This window comes from Protomyctophum parallelum, assembly GCF_964188405.1.
Source record: "Protomyctophum parallelum genome assembly, chromosome: 8".
Classification (NCBI taxonomy): Eukaryota; Metazoa; Chordata; class Actinopteri; order Myctophiformes; family Myctophidae; genus Protomyctophum; species Protomyctophum parallelum.
The window spans coordinates 44,506,159-44,524,360 of NC_139703.1; the positions used below are offsets into that span (position 1 = coordinate 44,506,159).

Sequence of the window (18,202 nt, forward strand, 5' to 3'; positions counted from 1 at the left end):
TATCGAGGTCCATTTATTCGCCATTTGCGACAGAACATTTCATGGTCTGTCGCATTTCTTAGCCTCTCAGACCCAAAACTGTCATCGTTGGATGATTTTTTGGGTTCAGAAACCCGTCCACCAGTGACATCATCGATGGGGAATCCAAGCTAATAGAAGCTGCAGGCTTTCTAGTCCTGAAAAGTTAGCGATGATGTCACTGGTGGACAGGTTTCTGAACTGCCCACAGCCCTCCTATGAGACACAGTAGAAAGAAATTGTGCCATTTTAACATAAACACCATACACTGTGGAGTGTGGAAATGCATATTTATGTCGGCCTTCTTCAAATGTGTATTAGGATTTTGAACCAACTTACAGTACATTATGCTCTAATCACCAAAAATCCTACAAAATTGGGATATTATATCCTTTGTGATGTAAACAAAATAAAACGCCATTAACAGGTCAACTTTTCAAAGAGAATAAAACAAGTTCAAATTTATTGTCATATAGGCTACTAGATAACAATGTAGGCCTACATCATTACCTGTAATTACATTTTTGGTCTGGGGGCTCAGACTCAACTTTCCATAGAAAGAAAAATAAGTGAAATAGTATTAAAATACTTTTTACTTTTTTACTTAAGTAGCCAAGCTTACAACAACTATAGTACATTGTTAAATAAAGAATAAAACATAAAGGTTTTGCATAAAAGTTATAAAGTTATACACAGTATTACTGTATCTAATATATATACAACATGCCCAAATGGGTGCAAATATACAGTGTTCCCTATTGTCATTTTTCATGTGCTTTATGTGCCCTCTTGTGTACATCATGAGAACTACATTTGGTGTCCCAGACACAACCAGTTCAGTAAAGCACAAAACAAAACACTTGCACCACTCACACCACTCAGTTCACACGGGTGTGATCTTCCTTCTCCTTGTGATATGTCAGTGGATGTCATATAAGGCTAGCAGTATGAATATTCCAAGATGCGTCAGCCTGAGATTTATTGTGGACTACTGCTTGGCTCTGTGGTGAGGCTCTTATCTATGTGTATAAATAATGGTCCGATTCCTGCTTTTAGGAGAGAGCTGCTTGACCACCAATCTCTGTATAGATTACAAATATTATTATTTTGCTTCAAGATTCAGATTCATCCAGAATTCCTTCATTGAAAGGTGAAATGCCTACCATCAGGGTTTAATTTCCAGTATTTAACGCCAAAGTTTCTTTGGCTTACTGGCTTTTAGTCGCATGTTCCGAACCTGAATGTCCATAGCAGAATCCAGCACACAGTTGTGTTCCCAGTAATGCTTTAGCAACCTCTTCCACAGTGAACTGCACCGCAACAACTCTCTGTTACCTGGAAAAGACCCGTCAAAACAGAAAGATCCTGAGTGTTCATTCAATACTCCCAGCACACAAATTATCACTTGCTGTGTAACAGACATTATGACAAAATAAAATGAATCAAGTTGAAATGACCCAATAAATGGGCAACGGGGGAATTTCTTAGGTCATATATCTATTTTCTTTTACCGTAGTTTAACTTGAATTGAACATGAACAGTGAGCTCAACCTGGTATTTTGACATCACCCACGAGACCAAGAGATATAGGAAATGCCAATATAATCTCTGACACCTCGTCCTATGACAGTGCTTAATTGTATATTGTAATTAACAGTAGTGCATTGGCCTACTGTTCTTACCGATGATACACAGCCCATGCTGTGCTCGAGTGATGCCCACATTCATTTGGTTAGGATCCATGACAAAGCCAAGCCTCTTGATGAGCCACGCTTTGGGAGGATTTGGATCAATGTCATCTTTGGGGCACGAACGCACAGTGGATATGATCACGTAACGCCATTCACTCCCTGTTGTAGAAGAATGGTCATATGCTCAAGCCCGGTTTACAGTGTATTAGTCATATGATAGTGTCCTGTGCTGAGCAAATCTACAATCTTGCATCTTGTGGTGAGCTTGTAGATCTGCTATTTCTGGCATGTGACATTGTCGTATGACAGAGTATAAATTAGACATTTGTTTAGTGTAGCCTTTAGTCAGAGGGAAATATATTCTTATTGTCTATTGCACTGTTGGCAGCCCAAATTTAGCAATACTTTTATTCTGTGCCAAATATTCGGTTCATAATGCATTGCAATATATTGCTATGTGAGCCTGGTTCACAACTCGGGGAAGAGGAAGAGGGGGAGGTAGTATAGAGTAGACACCTGGCAGAGTCCAGTCAACAAAGTACATACAGTATACAGGGTTTAAGTGGTTAAGTTATTACATGCTATTCATTACCTCATAATTCAAATGGGAAAGTATCACAATCAATGAATGTGTTTAGTATTAGTTAACAACCTTACCCTGGCTTTTTGCAATAGTGATAACAGTGACACCTTGGACACCCTCCCTGGTCATGATTTCATTGATCTTGGCCACCTGGGCGTTGTAGGGTGTTAGGATGGCAATGTCTTCTGCTTTCACTCCTCCTTGTTTGATCAGTAGTGAAGCAACACGCACCTAAAAGGTTGTGTTTCAAAATGAACTTAAACGGCACCTTAGGCAGTAATAGACAAAACAATAGAGAAAGCCTTTCTATGATCTATTTATCGCTTTTATCCTCACCTGTTATTTAGTTGATGTATCAGATCTGGACACATGTACATATCAGTCAGCTGTTCCTTTACAGACACAGCCTGAAGACTATGGCCTGACTCACACCTTCACAACAGATTGATGTATAGCTGATGCATGAGACTTATTGACTGATGCAAGCTCGCAATTCATTTCCAATGGGAGTCACATGGTTTGACACAACATTTTTGTTGTATGAGGGGGAGGGGGGCAGTCGAAACACAGCCAAAAGCCGTACAACAAAAATGTTGTGTCAAACCATGAGTCTTCCATTGGAAATGCATTGGGGCAAGATGTAAACAAACCCTTTGTATACATCTAGCATGCATCAATGTTGTATGCTAGATCGAAAGGTGTGAGTCAGGCCCTTAGAGTATATATATGAATAGAGAAGGCACCCAGAGGAAATCTTGAGGCGAAATGGACATAGTGGCCGAATGAAGGTATTGCAGCCTGGCCCCAAACACATGAACGCGCTGCCCGTTGACTAACATTGTACACGTTCACGACGGACGACGCTCGTGCGCGTTCAACGGCAGCGCGTTCATGTGTTTGGGGCCACTCACCATTGCAATCCGTCCCAGAATGCACTCTGTTCCTACCAGGAAGGAGGAGTGAATCCGCCTCATGCGCTTTTGAGCAACTTAATGCAAGTGGATGGGAGGAGAACTCGGGTGTCTTCTCTATAGATATATAACTCTATGGTCAGGCCCTATTCAGAGCTATGGTATATTGGCTGACCACATTATGCGACGAGGGTTTTTGTTTGTCTTTAAAACGGCTGTTTACAAGTGGCTGTTGGAACAGGCAGAACCTGAGGCTATATACATCTTGAAACAGCTGTGTGTCCAGGCTTTAGACTATTACAGTTTGGTAACGTTTAGACAGAGATACTCAAGGTTATTTACCATTAGGCCTGTGTTTTTAAACTAAACTAACTTTTAAACCTATACAGTATACAGTAGTAGTTGTATTTTCACTTGAAGAAACTTCACTTTTCACTTGCTGCCTGTGTGTTTGATGTTTGTTTGATCCTGTTTAAGTAAAGCATTTTGTTTTACATTGTTTTGAAAAATGCTAAGCAAATAAAGTGTATTATCATTAATAATAATATTATTATTATGACACAGATTTCCCTTAAGCCTACCGTTTGTTCTGCTTCCTTTTCATTGGCCTTGGAGTTCTCATTGCCGTGTTGTGTGGAGACCACCAGGCCAATCTCCTGTCCATTCACATGCCCAAAGATGATAGGTGTAGGTCCAGACTCATTCAGAAGCACGCTGGTTATTTGCCCAGTTGTGGCAGTCTTAAGTTGGCCATTATAAAACTCCATGGAGGGGAACTTGCATATACTCTCGTGCTTAAACATACAAGCAACAAATTAGACCACAAAAGAACAATATTCAACAAATGTTTTGTGCCTTGAGCACATAATTGCTGAAATAACAGGTGTATAAAGTTGAATAAGGGAGTCATAATGATTGTCATGAGTCATTCTATCACATGTATTGCATACACACCAACTCACCATTCTGTACTGGGTGTCAAGCATCAAGGCCTTTTCCATGTATCGCTCAAACAGAGATTTGTTCATCCCAAGTCTTGATACAAGATCGCAGTTGACAATGGGCTGCAGCTGCTTGTGATCACCCAGTAAAACGATCTGGAAGACAGGGAATCATCGTAGTCTCACCAAGGCTCATTATTGGTGCAATAATAATGTATTCATAATGCCACTATTTTAACTAGAGCAGATCCACCATTCACACTTCTGTACACAATTACGTTTCTTAATGTTTTTTTGTGGGGTAATATATTTTGATATATAATATTTTCCATGTGGGGCAGTTGTTATGAATTTTACTGAGTAGTGTTGGAGTTAAACAGGAAACTGTACGCTGAGCACAATGTAGACTAAATCCAAACAGAAACATCACACCTGTGTGAAGTGAGGGGCGCTCTTATCATTGTACATCATCATACATCATCTCATTCCGGCCAATCAGAATTTGCGTCCTCACCTTCGTCTTCATTGTTTGTTACGCAATGTTTGTGTTTACACGAACACTTCAAATTGTCCATTCATTGTCAATGGCATTTAAAGGGATAGTTCAGATTTCTTTTTAACTTAAGCTGTATGAAATACTTGCCATTAATATAGTGGTTGCAACTGTATTAAATGATTGCCTGAGTCTCGTGGTGGGAGTTCTGCTCTGGTTTTGGTCAATATTAAGTAGTTCCGGTCATTTTGTGGGGGGCACTGGGGCCACGCAGTAAAAGTAAGTTAATTCACAAAACTAACGTCATTTGTATTGTTGACCTATTTCTAAAATATTAGTGCAACTTTCATTCAACTTTGTCCCCACTATTTTGTCCTTGCACTGGCTCTCAGTAAATTATAGAATTAATTTTAAAATTCTTGTCATCACACACAGAACCCTCCATGGTCAGGCACCCCCATATATTTGTGACTTACTCCACCCATATGTTCCTAGAAGGCCTCTGAGATCTTCATCCCAAGCCCTGCTGGTCGTTCCACCCACAAGGCTAAAAACTAAAGGTGATCGAGCCTTTGCTAGTTTCGCCCCCAGGCTATGGAATGACCTCCCTGGAATTAATTATTGTTAATGGCATTTAAGGTTTGTGTTAGGGACAAGATGACGTACATTTTCTCTTCATTGTCAATGGCGTTTTTAAAACAAACATTGAACTAAACACGAACATTAAACCTGTATATAGGAGGGGTTAGGGCCCCTCAAAAATAACAAGATCGGATGTTGTTAAAAGCCAATGAGACTAGGTAAGCATAAGAAAACTACTGCCATTGTTTCCATATCATTGATTCATTATGCAGGCCAGGCAGGATGTATGTTTTAGGTGCATTCAATCCCAATATCTAAATGTTTACAAAGATGTATACAATACATTTATACTGGGACTGGTGTTAAATTACCTGTTCAGGGTTATGGGCGACAAGAGGGATGAAGGCTTCGGGCTCTGTTGCCATGGCACACTCATCAATGATGATCTGCTGGAAGTGTAGTGTTGAAATGAGTGGATTGGATGCAGAAGTGCAAGTGCAGAGGACAATGTCATGCGTTTGCAACTCATGGACCTTAGCATCATATAGGAGCTTCTTGTAGCTACAAAAAAGAAAAGAGAATGAAAAAAAGATATCTGTTAATTGCAGTTGGCAGGAATAATATCAATGTCTTACTAAAAGCACTATCAGCGTGACAGTGCACATGAGTGCATTGGAAGAGTGCAGATCAAATAAATGACTCAATCAATGGCCACCTAAAGATACTGTACCTCTCTATCTCTTCATCAAAGAGGTCCTCCTGCCTTTTAATTCTTGCATCAAAGGAACGTATTCCAGAGGAAAACGGATTATCTGGCTCCCGAATGAGATGATGTAATGTGATGGACCTGAGAAGAAATGTTATACTTTCATAATAGACATGATTGATACTAGTTTTTACTGTCAGAGACCTTCATTGTCTTTTGGATATAGTGGAGAGTGACAGGAAACAGGGAGAGAGAGAGACACACACTCAGCGGCTCTGGAATTGAACCAGCGACTAGCCATCAAACTACATTAGAGCTTAACACACCCTGTCACAAATGTGAAAAAACCCAGTTAAGCAGCCGCATATTCAACACTGTGCAAATATCCTATCTTACAAATAAAATATTCTGGCGGTCTGTTGTGAAAGGTGAATGCTACCTCAGGTCAGCGTTTGGTTTCTCCTCCCTGACATAATGGCGGGACAGCCTCAGGTTACTTCCTGGATAGGGAAACTCCAGCATCTCCATCTGGTCACCATAAACACGAAGTGGTCTCAGCACCTCCTTCAGTTTCAGAACTTGAACTTGAATAAATGAATGGACTTCAGTTAGACTTAAACCACACTGATAGATGTTGAAAAGGAAAACACATCTTGGAATTTGAAAACTATTTTTTTATAATTTAACTTAACATGATGCTTACCAGCAACAACATCCACAGATTTATTCGATGGCCCACAGTACAAAATGCACTTCCTGTTTTGCTTGCAGAACCAATAAAGCAGGTGGACTCCGACAACTGTTTTTCCTGTCCCTGAAAAACAAAAATCAACAATTTACACATTAACATTGTTTTCCTGTCCCTGAAAAACAAAAATAAACAATTTACACATTAACTCACACTTTCATAGCATTAAAAAAAAAATCGAATTTAGATTAATATAGCAACCTAAAAGGCTAACAAAACCGAACAACATCAAATGACTTTAGGCTTACCTGGAGGTCCCTGAATTACAGTGAAGGGGTTTGTGAGGGCTTCTCGTATGGCTTTGGTCTGGCTGTTATTCAGCATTGGGAAACTGACTGGATGATCTTTTATCTCAAATCTGGTAGGCATCTGTTTTTTGGCTATAGGGCCTTCAAAAGTATTATACAAATAATGTTAATGAGTTGAATTCAGTATTACTAAATCTGAAGTATTACTAAAAATAATATTGCAAAAACAACAACAAAAACATGCTACCTGAGATGATTCTCTTGCCCAGAGCAATATTCTTTACCAGTTGGTTTGCTTTTCTGAGATTTACAACTGCATTTTCTTTGCGTCTATAAAACAACAAAGCAAAAAAAGGCAGTGCATATTAAGGCATCAGACATTCTGAATGCTCTGCCATATCCTTACTCGGTCTAACTTTGACCTCACCAAACCCATTATAAAATTATAAATGCTACATTTATATAGCGCCTTTAACCAAAGGCAATGTGTGTTATATATTGTTTATAAAAAACAAAATATATTTTGTTAAAAAAGTTAAAGTTCAACTGTAACAACCATAGCTAACTAGTTGGCATTGATCACAGTGGGTCAGATGGCTTAATTTATTTATCTTTTACTACCAATTCATAAATGCCAAGCCATTGTTTCAAAATGTATTAATTACTTACACATCCGGCAACATTTGGGGGATCAATTCCACGGTGAATTTTGAACTCCTTGAGATTTTTCCATTAGGAAAATCCATGGACATATGATTTATCCGGAAGTGAATCTCAACATAGTCTTTTTCTTTTTTTTTTTCTTTTTCTTCCTCTTCTTCACCTGTTTCCTTGGTGGTAATACCATGAGCAACCCAGATGAGAGATGGAACTTCTGTGAGGTCAGTGTTCTCTGCTTCTTTCTGGGCTGATGAATAATCTCGATGGACACTATAGTCTAGATCCCTCAGGCGAATGCATAGGAAGACATGTCTGAGGTCACAATTTATGGCCCATTCTTTTTTCTTCTCAAGTGGTAACTGGAAGGAGCCCATGAGATGGCTGTCCTTGCTTTGCCATGTCAGTTGAACATCTTCAATGACAATGCTCTCATTTTCTGCAACCGCACTGGAGGCGGCCTCCATCTCACACAATGGTTCCCATATTTTCTTATACTCCATGTATGTGGGGTACGTTGGCCTTGAGGAATGGAGTGCATATTTTGAGAAACAGACAATAGGGTGTTTTGAGTGCTCTAAGCAAATCTCAAACCTGTCATGTACAATAAGCATCTGGATCACAGGCACTAACATTCCCCTCACTGTGTCTGTGCCAAGCTGCACCTGCAGCGTATCGCCTGGTTTTACTGTCAGGGACAATCCAAAATAGTGGTCAGGATTTGGATTGGTTTTAGATGGCTGTAACCTATCTTTGAACTGGCATCGATTTGAAGCCCCCTGCTGTTTAACCTGGAAACTGATGTCCTGGAGAGTCTGACACATGCTTGGGTAGTTTCCTTGTTTGACTGATGACAGCATATCCTGCCACATGTCCACTGGGACCGATGTAACAAGTGCTCTGGGCCCCTCTTGTTGCAGATCACTGCGGATGTGTTCATTAGTGAAGGAGTAAACTCTTCTCAACCATTCCAAAACCACTGAATTGCCATGTTCCTCATGCTGCGGTTGGTCAGCTAACTGCATATCCCTGTAGTTTATTTGGATGGAATCTGAAAAGGATTTTCGGTTCAATGGAAGAGACACACTTAAGTTCTTGGCACCTGGGTAGGCATCAATGACAAAAGCAACCTTTCTTGCACTTTGGTCATTAAGCTTGGCAGCCATTTTCAGACTTTGAGCCGTCTTTTCGTACTTTGACTGTTGATCAGATTTTTGTAAAAAACTCACACAGCACTGGCTAATGTCATGTTCGGTGAACTCCACTGCTGTGTTTTCAAGTGCAGAGTGCATAACTCTCTGAACAATGACATCTATGTACCGTCGGATGGGTGAGGAGGCCCAGGTGTAACAGTCAAGCTGAAGATCATAGTGACCAACTCTGGATAGCTGAGTTGAGTTGGAGCGTAAATGACTGGCTTTATTGTTAGATCTTCTCAGCTCAATCAACAAAGGCTGTAGTTGAGGGTAAATATCAGATGTTGTCACTAGATCCAGGATCCTGGGAATGTCCTGACTTGTAACAGCTGACTCAATAGATCTCATGACAGAGGTTAAAACAGAAAATGCCTCTGGAGTCATCACCTGTTCATCCTGATGAGCCATGTCTCTCTCAGCCGATGTCATCTGGTGAGGAGGCCCCTGGTGATGCTGGAAGTCTTCAATGTCTTTTTCTTGCATTGCTGCAGCACTGTCAATATGCTCAGTCAAGCAACTGAAATGGATTGACAAGGGAATAAATGCACTGAATCTTTCCTTTAGGAGGTAAAGCCTTTTTTCACTTGGTTTGTCTTGACACCTAAGAGGGGTACAGCTCCCCATGCTGTCAATGTTCAACAGCCAATCAGCAAAAGCATTATTATACATGATCATCAGGTCTTCCACCATCATGTGTGCCCGTCGTCTGCCAATAACATCATCCTCACTGGCCATCTTGTAGCACCAGTCATCTTGTTTCCTGGCTTTCCTGTGAATCTCAGAGAATTGGCAAGCAATGGCAACACAGTCCTCCAAGGTATCAAATCTTTGGTTGTCTGTGTTGGAAATGTGGAGAATGTTTTCAGCTTCATCATATGACAGCTTTCTGTCTGAGCGAATCACAGAGAGAGAAAACTCCCTGTCCTTGATGCAGTTGGTTTCTTTATCAATCTTCACCATCAGGGATATGGCATTTCGCTCAGCCTCTGGTAACAGACTGAAAAAATTGGAGGTCAAACTATCCGGGAACATGTACGCAGGCTCCCTGACAGGCCCAGGGGGATAAAATGTGGTTCCATTTTGCTGTGCATATTTGTCTATTTGGCTATCCTTGGGTACAAGGCTAGCAACATCAGCAATATGAACTCCTATCTCATAGTCACTACCCAAGTCTCTCACACTAATTGCATCATCGAGATCCATAGAATGTGCGGGGTCAATTGTGAAGGTTGTGATTTCTCGATAGTCTTTTCGGTTTTTCAAGTCTGCACGCATATCACTTTCAAGGAACTCAGGAGGAGGAAGACGTTGGAGTTGATACTCAATATCCAACACTTTAAGACCAGTATCTAAGGATGTGACTTTAGGGAGGACTTGTACAACAATTCCCAAGGGATATCGAAAACTCTCCCGCCACCTCAAGACTTGAACAACAAAGAGACAGTTTCTCCTTGATTCTTCATTTATTTTCATAATTCTCACGGGCGTATAGTCTGTATGACTTCGCACAGCAATGTGGTTTGGTTTGTCCTTCCACTTTGGTGTGTAAATCTTTGTTATGCACTTGTTGATTGGTGTCATTACTTGGTTATCATATTGCTCAATGGTGCACACAAACTGCTTGGAAGCTAATTCTGAATGGATCACTCTTACAACTTTCCCAGTATGAGGACAGCAGTCAGCATCTGTTATCTCCACATCCACCTGATCTCCAGCGAATGCATGACCAATGTTTGCTCTTCCCTTTATATTAATGCGGAGGGAGGTATCATCGATGGGTATGGCATAGCCTGAATCAAACCTCTTCATGAACAAGGTGCAGTGTTTGTAATTACTCAAATGGTGCTGTCTGGAGTTATGCTGGCTTAATTGAAGGTCTTCGTGTTGGCTTAGGTCATGTTGATGGACACGTTGTTCATCTTGGATAATATCCAGCAGACCCTCTGATGTTACATCTACACGTACATCTTTATCCTCGTCAAGAAGCTCCCTCAATATGGGGTCATCAATATCAGGTATCTCAGATGTTGATGATTCACTGTCACTGTTGTCATCTCTGGAATCTTTAAGGAAATTTGAAATCTCTATTGCCTCTTTTGCCAAAATATCTTCGGTAAGGGTTGCTGGATGTACACTTTGTTTGCTGATGCAGTGCTCTAAGTAATCCTTCCAGATTCTGGAGCACTTTCCAAAGTTGCAGAGAGCAGCAGCATCTCCAACTACAACCACTTTGGACTGAGCCCTGGTCATGGCTGTGTTTAGAACACATGGATCATTGAAGAATTCTGGATAATGTGAGTCAGATAATAGAAGTCTGTCACGGGTCTGAACAGCTGTCATAACAATTATTCTGAACTGTTTGCCTGTTGAGAAATCAAAACAAAAGCATCAATGACAAAGATCTCAAAGCATAATCTTATTCCAAATGCCCTTTATAGTTTTCTCTCCAAATACCTTGAACATTTGCAATATTTTCAACTGTCACATCCCGGAGGTTTCTCTTGCGAAGCTCTTGTCTTATTAGTTTAACCTGTACATAAAGGTAAAAGAATATGGTATCCTTTTCCACTGCATTGGTTATTACAATGTTCACTAATGCATATGACAGAATATATCTTACCTGGCATCCATCAGACAGAACACATATTGAACTTTGGTCTTGCTCGCCCCATGTGCATGCAGGCCAGGTGCTGAGAACATTCTGTATGATTTCAACAACCTTTGCGATTTCCTCTCCATTACACCATGACATAGAAGTGGTATCTAAGTGACATTGTCCTCGAACATGGTGGAACTCGAGGACATGGCTGTTTGGATGCGCTGGAACATTTCCTGCAGCCTTAATGACATCGATTTTACCAACATAAAAATGTGTGGCAACAAAATCCACTATTTCTTTTGTTGAACGGTAGTTCTCATTGAAAATGATTCTGTGTTTCAGAGCAGCATCACTCCTTTGGCTTTGATAGAAGTGAAATAGTCGATTCAGAAGCGTGTGATTAGAACGCTGGTCGTCCTCCACTGAGAAGAGCTTGGGTCCCATCTGCATGTGATCTCCGGCTAGAACAACTCTGGTGTTTGGCCCAGCCAGACCAAGAGGCATCAGGGCTTCACATTCCAGCATCTGGGAGGCTTCATCAATCAGAATGTGGGTGAAGTAGCCACTCGGCAGCTTTAGGTCATGAAACTGTTGTGCCATTGAGGTAGTTGTTATCACGATTCTGTGGCGATCTATTGTGCCTTTATCTGGTAACGAGAATCTTCGGTCCTTTGACAAATGGCAGTACTGCAAAGTGATTGGATCAGTTGTGTGTACCTGTGCTTCCTCTGCCTTTATTCGAAGAGGTTTGGCTTCAAGATGACCAGACTGGACATAATCATGGAAATGCCTTGTCACATACAAGTCAGCAGAGCTAAGAAAAAATTAAGAAGAATGGACAAGTTGTAATCATTGAATGGATCGCAGATGAACATTATTTCATTAATTCACTGAAATGGTTCATAAATTTACTCATAATTCAAATGTGTAGTACTTAATGTATCTGAATTTACAATTAAATAATTTGTTTGAATTCAATAATGGATTCAAAGCCCGGCCTAGACTCAGTGATGGCAGACAGGTACTTCGTCATCCAAGCACCCGTCAATTAATGTTGTTTGCTCTTTGAGTTTAATTACTAATCATTTTACATAGCCAAGATCTTCTCACTATGAGAACTATAAACTATAGTGCTAACCACTGTGCTATCTTAATAATAATTATTAATTTACCGAAAACGTAAGTGAATCATATAGAGTAAACATCCCTTCTCTATAGTAAAAACACACCATTCTGAATTACCTGTTTGTTTGCGTGCAGATCAGCACTTTATTTTGTGGCTGTAGAGACAGTTCTTTGGCTGCTGTTGCAAGCGTGAAGGTCTTTCCAGTTCCAAATGGTCCATATATGAGGAAGGGGGCATTGCTCTGGGTTCCCTCATTTGCAGCAATGAATGCCATTGCTGCTTGCTGTTTAGAATTGAGACTGGGGGGATACTCATTTTTACTCACAAAGGAATGGATGTGCTTGAGATTAGGCAAAACTTGGTGTGTGTCTGGGAGGAGGTCTACAGCCTTATGCATCTCACAGAACCTGAGGCGATCCAATTGGAACTGAATCTCTACATTACATGTTTTGCCAGGCTGCAATTCGAGCTCTGAACAGCACACTTTGGGCAAATTTAAGTGCATTTTGTTTTCACTTGTAGTTTCCCTGAGGATGAAGGCTTCATAGACCTTGCCACTTTGATTTTGAGCTGAAGAGATTGAGCATATTAGAGCTGAATGGACACTTCGTTTCAATAACTGTCCCTCAGAGGTGTCTGGGGTGAGAGAATAGGGAACTTCAATGGCACAGAACATCTCTCCTGGAAGGGCAAATTTTGCTCCATAACGAAGATCATTGAGTGTAGTTGACAGGGTAACAGGTCCTTGGATATTCAATCTAATTTTGAAATGAAATAGAGAACAATTTAAGTTGAGGTCGACATTACAGTTATTGTACAATTAAGAAGGTTAGGTTGTTAATGATCACTTACTGTGAAATAATCTGGTCCTGTGCCAATTCCTCATCATACAGGAACTGGTGCATTCTCTCCTTGTAGTTTTCATGACTCAGAGGTGTTTGCTTCATGTTGGTGGGTTTGTAAAGAAAACTAATCTGAGGAGGCTTGTACTCCTTTAACAGCTCTTCCTGGTCTGCTGTTCTGTTTATACATGGGATGATGACTCGGTTTCCCCGATGCCAGCGTTCAATACTTTGAGAGGACGTCTCAAGGTTCAAATTTGGTTCTGAAATGTCAACTGACGATGGCTGTCCAACCCTAACCCTGAGCTTTTGCAGCAGCACAGGTCTCATGTCAAAATCCAGAACCAACCACTGTTCGTACAGGCCTGGGTTGAGGGCCTTAACGAACACAGTGATGTCATAGGTCGTGTCTGCGCTCTTGAACTGTTCACCTGAGGCATAGGTGCAGGGCATGGAACTGATTTCACCAAGGGAAAATGAAGCTCCTGGCTCCTGTTTCAATAAAGCAACTTCCACAAGTTGTCTCTGCAGCAAGACATAACCACCAGACACCTGTTATGACATAATTTTGCACATACCTCTGGTGGTATTGAGGTTCAATTATTTTAATGTAAATGTTTTATTGCGACTGTAGGTCACAGTTTACTATGAAAACCTGCAAAACCTGCCAGTCACGCCTAACCTGTCAGTCCGTCCGTCCGTCCGTCACGCCTCGTGACACGCTTCATATATGACCTCATCTGACCCCATCAAACCCTGTACACGCAAGACACTGCCCCCACTGCCACCCAATAGATCTCCATATATGGAGCTATGTTGAACTGAACTCATCTGACCTCATCAAACCCTGTACACTCAAGACACTGCCGCTATAGGCATACGCACTAACGTACGTACGTACTAACATAACATGCGTAGGGCAACCAAATGGTAAGTGTGTAAAATAAACCTACCTCTGACTGGATTTTGAAATGCCATTTCATCGGCATATCTTCCATTTGACCAAAGGCCATCAATTCCTTATCACAGTGCACAGTAACACCGGCAACCTCCCCTGCCATCTGTATTACAAAAAGAGAAGAGTAAATCCATATATTTAGCAGAATGTTCCAGTTTGTGGAAAGGCAAATTACATGTGTGTGTGTGTGTGACAACTAAACGGTGGTTCGTACAATTAAATTTTCATTGGTGCTATCTCTGTACTCCCTCAGGAGGTTGCTCTGGTAAGAGAGTAGACCTTGCTCTCCAGCAGCAGTGAGATTCTTTCGCAACACTTTGTCTCGTCTTCGCCATTCCTGCAGCTCAGCTTCTGAATGAGCATCCGCACATGCATCACCAAGTGTGCACGGACAAGCCCTACAACAAACACATAATGCTATTACATTATATGATTATAAAATGTATGGACATTGCACACATCTGTACACAGCAAATGTACCTTTCACACAATTTGTAGGCTTGATTGGTAGGAGGCCGGTCTCGGAATTTCCATTCTACTGGTTTGCTGTTCAACTCGTTGACTTTGGTGCTGTGCTGCAATGTGTTGCAGTGGTTCATGAAGCATCCCCTTGAGGTGAATGTCTGTTCACATGCTGTGCAGGCATACTGCTGTGTCCGAGACGGGTAGGCTGCTGGACTGTGCTGCTGTTTATGGAGACGGGTCAGCAGAACTGAGCGATTAAAATCTGTCTCGCTCTCCGCGGTCCACACAGCCATCTCCACCTCGTTGTGCACAAACCAACATGCTTGAGCACCGTGCGGGCATTGCCTTCCATTTCTGACATGGTTACAGAAACACCATGAACGGATAGTCTTTTCAGGCTTTGGCCTGATCTCATTGTACACCCACACTTTGTTCCTGTTGAGAGCACGGTGAACTATAGCTGCTTTCCAAACATGCTTGTGCCTGGAACAGTGCAATGAGGTGCTGGTCTTCATGGAGATACATTTGGGTGTGCTGTGGAAACAAACTGCACAGAGTTCCATGAACTGGCCAGGGAATTTCTGATGAATCTTCTCCTTCACAGTGGAGTCAGTCCCATGGTTTCTTTGTCTGGGAGGCAATCCTTGTTTTTGTTTTAACCATGTGATGAATTCTGCATAAGTAAACCCTCCTTTCTTCAGTAAGTTCCACACATCTGCCTCCTCTGTGCTACGGGCATACGTGCAGCGGTTTGAATGTTCTGCACATCCCTTTCCCTCTCTGTAATAATTACATTGTACATACTTCTCAGGTTTTGGATAAACTGGTAAGGGAGCTATATGTCTCCATTTAACCATACTTTCTTTCTTCTTGGCTAACAGAAGTGATGAAACACAATCATGCTGAAGGTTGACAAGGGAGTAGGTGATATCTGATTCTGGTTTGCTGCAAACTTTACACGCAAACTTGAAATCATAAGTCTGCAGGAATTGATTGAAGTGTCCATCACATTTCCAGAGTGGTGCTGCTGCCATGATGTCATCTGATGGTATTGTTCACTGTAGAGAATATCAGACATTTTAGGTAATATAATATTTGACTTTCAAATTGTGGAGGCTAGATTACAATATGAAAGAAAAACTGTTTTACAATGCGTGTCGTCGCTGTCAAAACAGTAGCCGTGATCAACGCACAAGAATGCAGCCTACTATTTTGTCCCTTTCAATGCATTGATAGCATTCAAAGCAGGTGGCAAATGCTTGATATACAAGACAAGACATCTTCAATTTTGGATCAGAGGATATCCACAAGATGTCATGGATCAGGCAGTTTGCAAAGACCTTTGAAACTCTAATCAGCAGTTTGAAAAATAATCAACAGTTGTGGCCCAAGTCCTGATCTGCTGGCAATTGGTTGTGCGTGCAATCAAGTCCTACTTGATTCCCCCCCTGTGCAATCAAGTCCTACTTGATTGCCCCCCCCCCCCCCATGCTAATTTGCCCAGTCAATCATTTGATCCACGCTACGCGCCTGCCTGTAAGGTCACATTCATACCAGAGAGCTTTGCTGCGATTAAAACGAATCCTGCTGCGCATTGTCAGAAAGTGCGCTTCGTTTGGCAGGTGTGAAGGCTCATTCGAATCCTAATGCGCAGCAAATAACCGCATTTTACTCCGCCCAAAAACGTGGGTTTCGCTTCGCTTCGAATCGCACTTGACTACAATTCGGTGCAGGTGTGAATGCAATCCGCAGTAAATAAAGGAAATGAAGCAAACATAATGTGGTGGGTGAGGAGCTGAACACAGTTGGAGACGGAGAAGGCATATTTTACGCAGCGCAAAGATGTCCCGTTACTGTGGATAGACGTGGTCGAATAAGGAGACTGAAGCCCTGATCGAAATGAGGACGTGTACATTAATCAATTGCTTAAGAAAACACATAAAAACACTGCAGTGTATTATAGCCTACATACTGTAATATTCTGTCTGTCTGTCTGTCTGTCTGTGCGTGCCGTAAACATGGAGTGCTGTCACTGTGTGGGACTGGGGAGTTATATCAGTGTGCTCATGCAGCGCTGTGCTGCATGCCCAAAAGAACAGTGTGTGGCGGCTGCATGCGTAGAGAGAGAGAGGGGGGGGGTCCCAGACGGCACGACACATGCACGTTATGAGTGTAATTTTATCACCATAGATTTCACTGTGTAGGCTATAGTTTATGAATGGAACACATTGATAAAGGTCCCCCCTGCTGCGTTTCCAATTGCTGCGAATGAAAACCGCAGCCAATTAAATATGCAAGAATCCCAATTCCCCGCGCCAATACGGATCTGAGTCTACCGAAGTATTAGGTGAGAATCTGACCTAAGTGCACCTGTAAATCTGTAAGTGCATCATGCATGCCTCCCTTTGGTCAGAATTTTGGTCAGAATTTATTGAAAGGATAGCCCCTTGAGATGCAGCATCTCATTTTAGAGGGGGTCCCGTGTACAGGGAAAAACATTTACATACAGTACAGTGCAGTTACACAGATAGACAGTGCACAATAGACAATACAGACATGTACAGATACAGTTAGCTTGCTCATCCTCTCCCACCCACTCCCCCATCCCCCAACTCTTTTTGAACAGGCATATTGAGAATAGTACAGTACAGTGGTTTGGAACAGGGGTCAGAAGTAAACAGCAGTACGGGCAGTGTTAGTAGCATGAACAGGTTGTTTTGAGGTGTGAATACAGAGAAGTCCTGAAGCGGCCGGGAGAGGTCACAGATCTGAGGGAAAGGAGTAGTAGTATAATACACCCTTTTTCCCTCCCACCCTTTTTATTTAGGGGGGATCCTAACCACCCATTTTTAATTAATCTAAGACACTCCCCAGGGACCCCGAGGTCCGATTTCGGCACTGAAGACACTTTGTGGGCGTGGCAGTTCCGCATCTGATGACGTCATTATATTGATTTTGATGATGGCACTTTGCCAGTTTGGCAGTTAGTGTCATCATGATTGTAGTTCTGCTTTTGTGTGAGGATCTCATCATATTGATCGTGTTTGGGTGGACTTTGCCAGTTTGGGTCAGCATATTGATTATGTATACATGCATTTTCATCTTTGGCAGTTGGGGGATCAATATGATTCTAGTTCTGCTTTTGTGTGAGGCAGTTAATGCCCATCTGTTCAAAATGAACTGCGCATGCACTGATTTGTCTAGGCGAACTATTCTATTGATTCTATCTGTGTGTGTGTGTGGGTCTGTGTGTGATCATTCAACTTTCTCCATCTATGCGACTTCCTCAAAATCGACAGACTGTGGCCGGCCGGTTTGGATGCAAGACAAGCAGTTTCTAGCCTGTGTGGGCATATTGTACTCCTCCATCTGTCGATCCTGTCATGGCTCTAGACAGTGCTGATGTCCGAGGTCGGCGGCACTTGTTATTTTCATCTA

General features: G+C 41.8%; 1 protein-coding gene across 1 annotated transcript; it reads right to left on the reverse strand.

Annotated features, from left to right (window-relative positions):
• Positions 1-1,124: 1,124 nt before the first annotated feature.
• On the reverse strand, positions 1,125-15,819 carry helz2a (helicase with zinc finger 2a). The gene is made up of 19 exons (XM_083771403.1): positions 14,780-15,819; positions 14,514-14,697; positions 14,295-14,402; positions 13,352-13,866; positions 12,616-13,257; positions 11,395-12,187; positions 11,229-11,304; positions 7,591-11,137; positions 7,169-7,251; positions 6,922-7,062; positions 6,629-6,739; positions 6,365-6,509; positions 5,950-6,066; positions 5,591-5,780; positions 4,166-4,300; positions 3,785-3,997; positions 2,367-2,523; positions 1,701-1,868; positions 1,125-1,353 (listed from the first exon to the last, which is right to left on the reverse strand). Exons 1-19 carry the CDS (start codon positions 15,796-15,798, stop codon positions 1,205-1,207), a joined length of 8,493 nt encoding a protein of 2,830 aa, XP_083627529.1. The 5' UTR covers positions 15,799-15,819; the 3' UTR covers positions 1,125-1,204.
• Between the last annotated feature and the right edge of the window lie 2,383 nt (positions 15,820-18,202).

Excerpts from the sequence above, each read along its gene's own strand:
- helz2a (XM_083771403.1), bottom strand. The coding sequence starts at position 15,798 with ATGGCAGCAGCACCACTCTGGAAATGTGATGGACACTTCAATCAATTC. Across the intron at positions 11,138-11,228 it reads AAATATTGCAAATGTTCAAG|GCAAACAGTTCAGAATAATT; the intron begins GTATTTGGAGAG and ends ATTTCTCAACAG. Across the intron at positions 4,301-5,590 it reads TCGCCCATAACCCTGAACAG|ATCGTTTTACTGGGTGATCA; the intron begins GTAATTTAACAC and ends CCTGTCTTCCAG.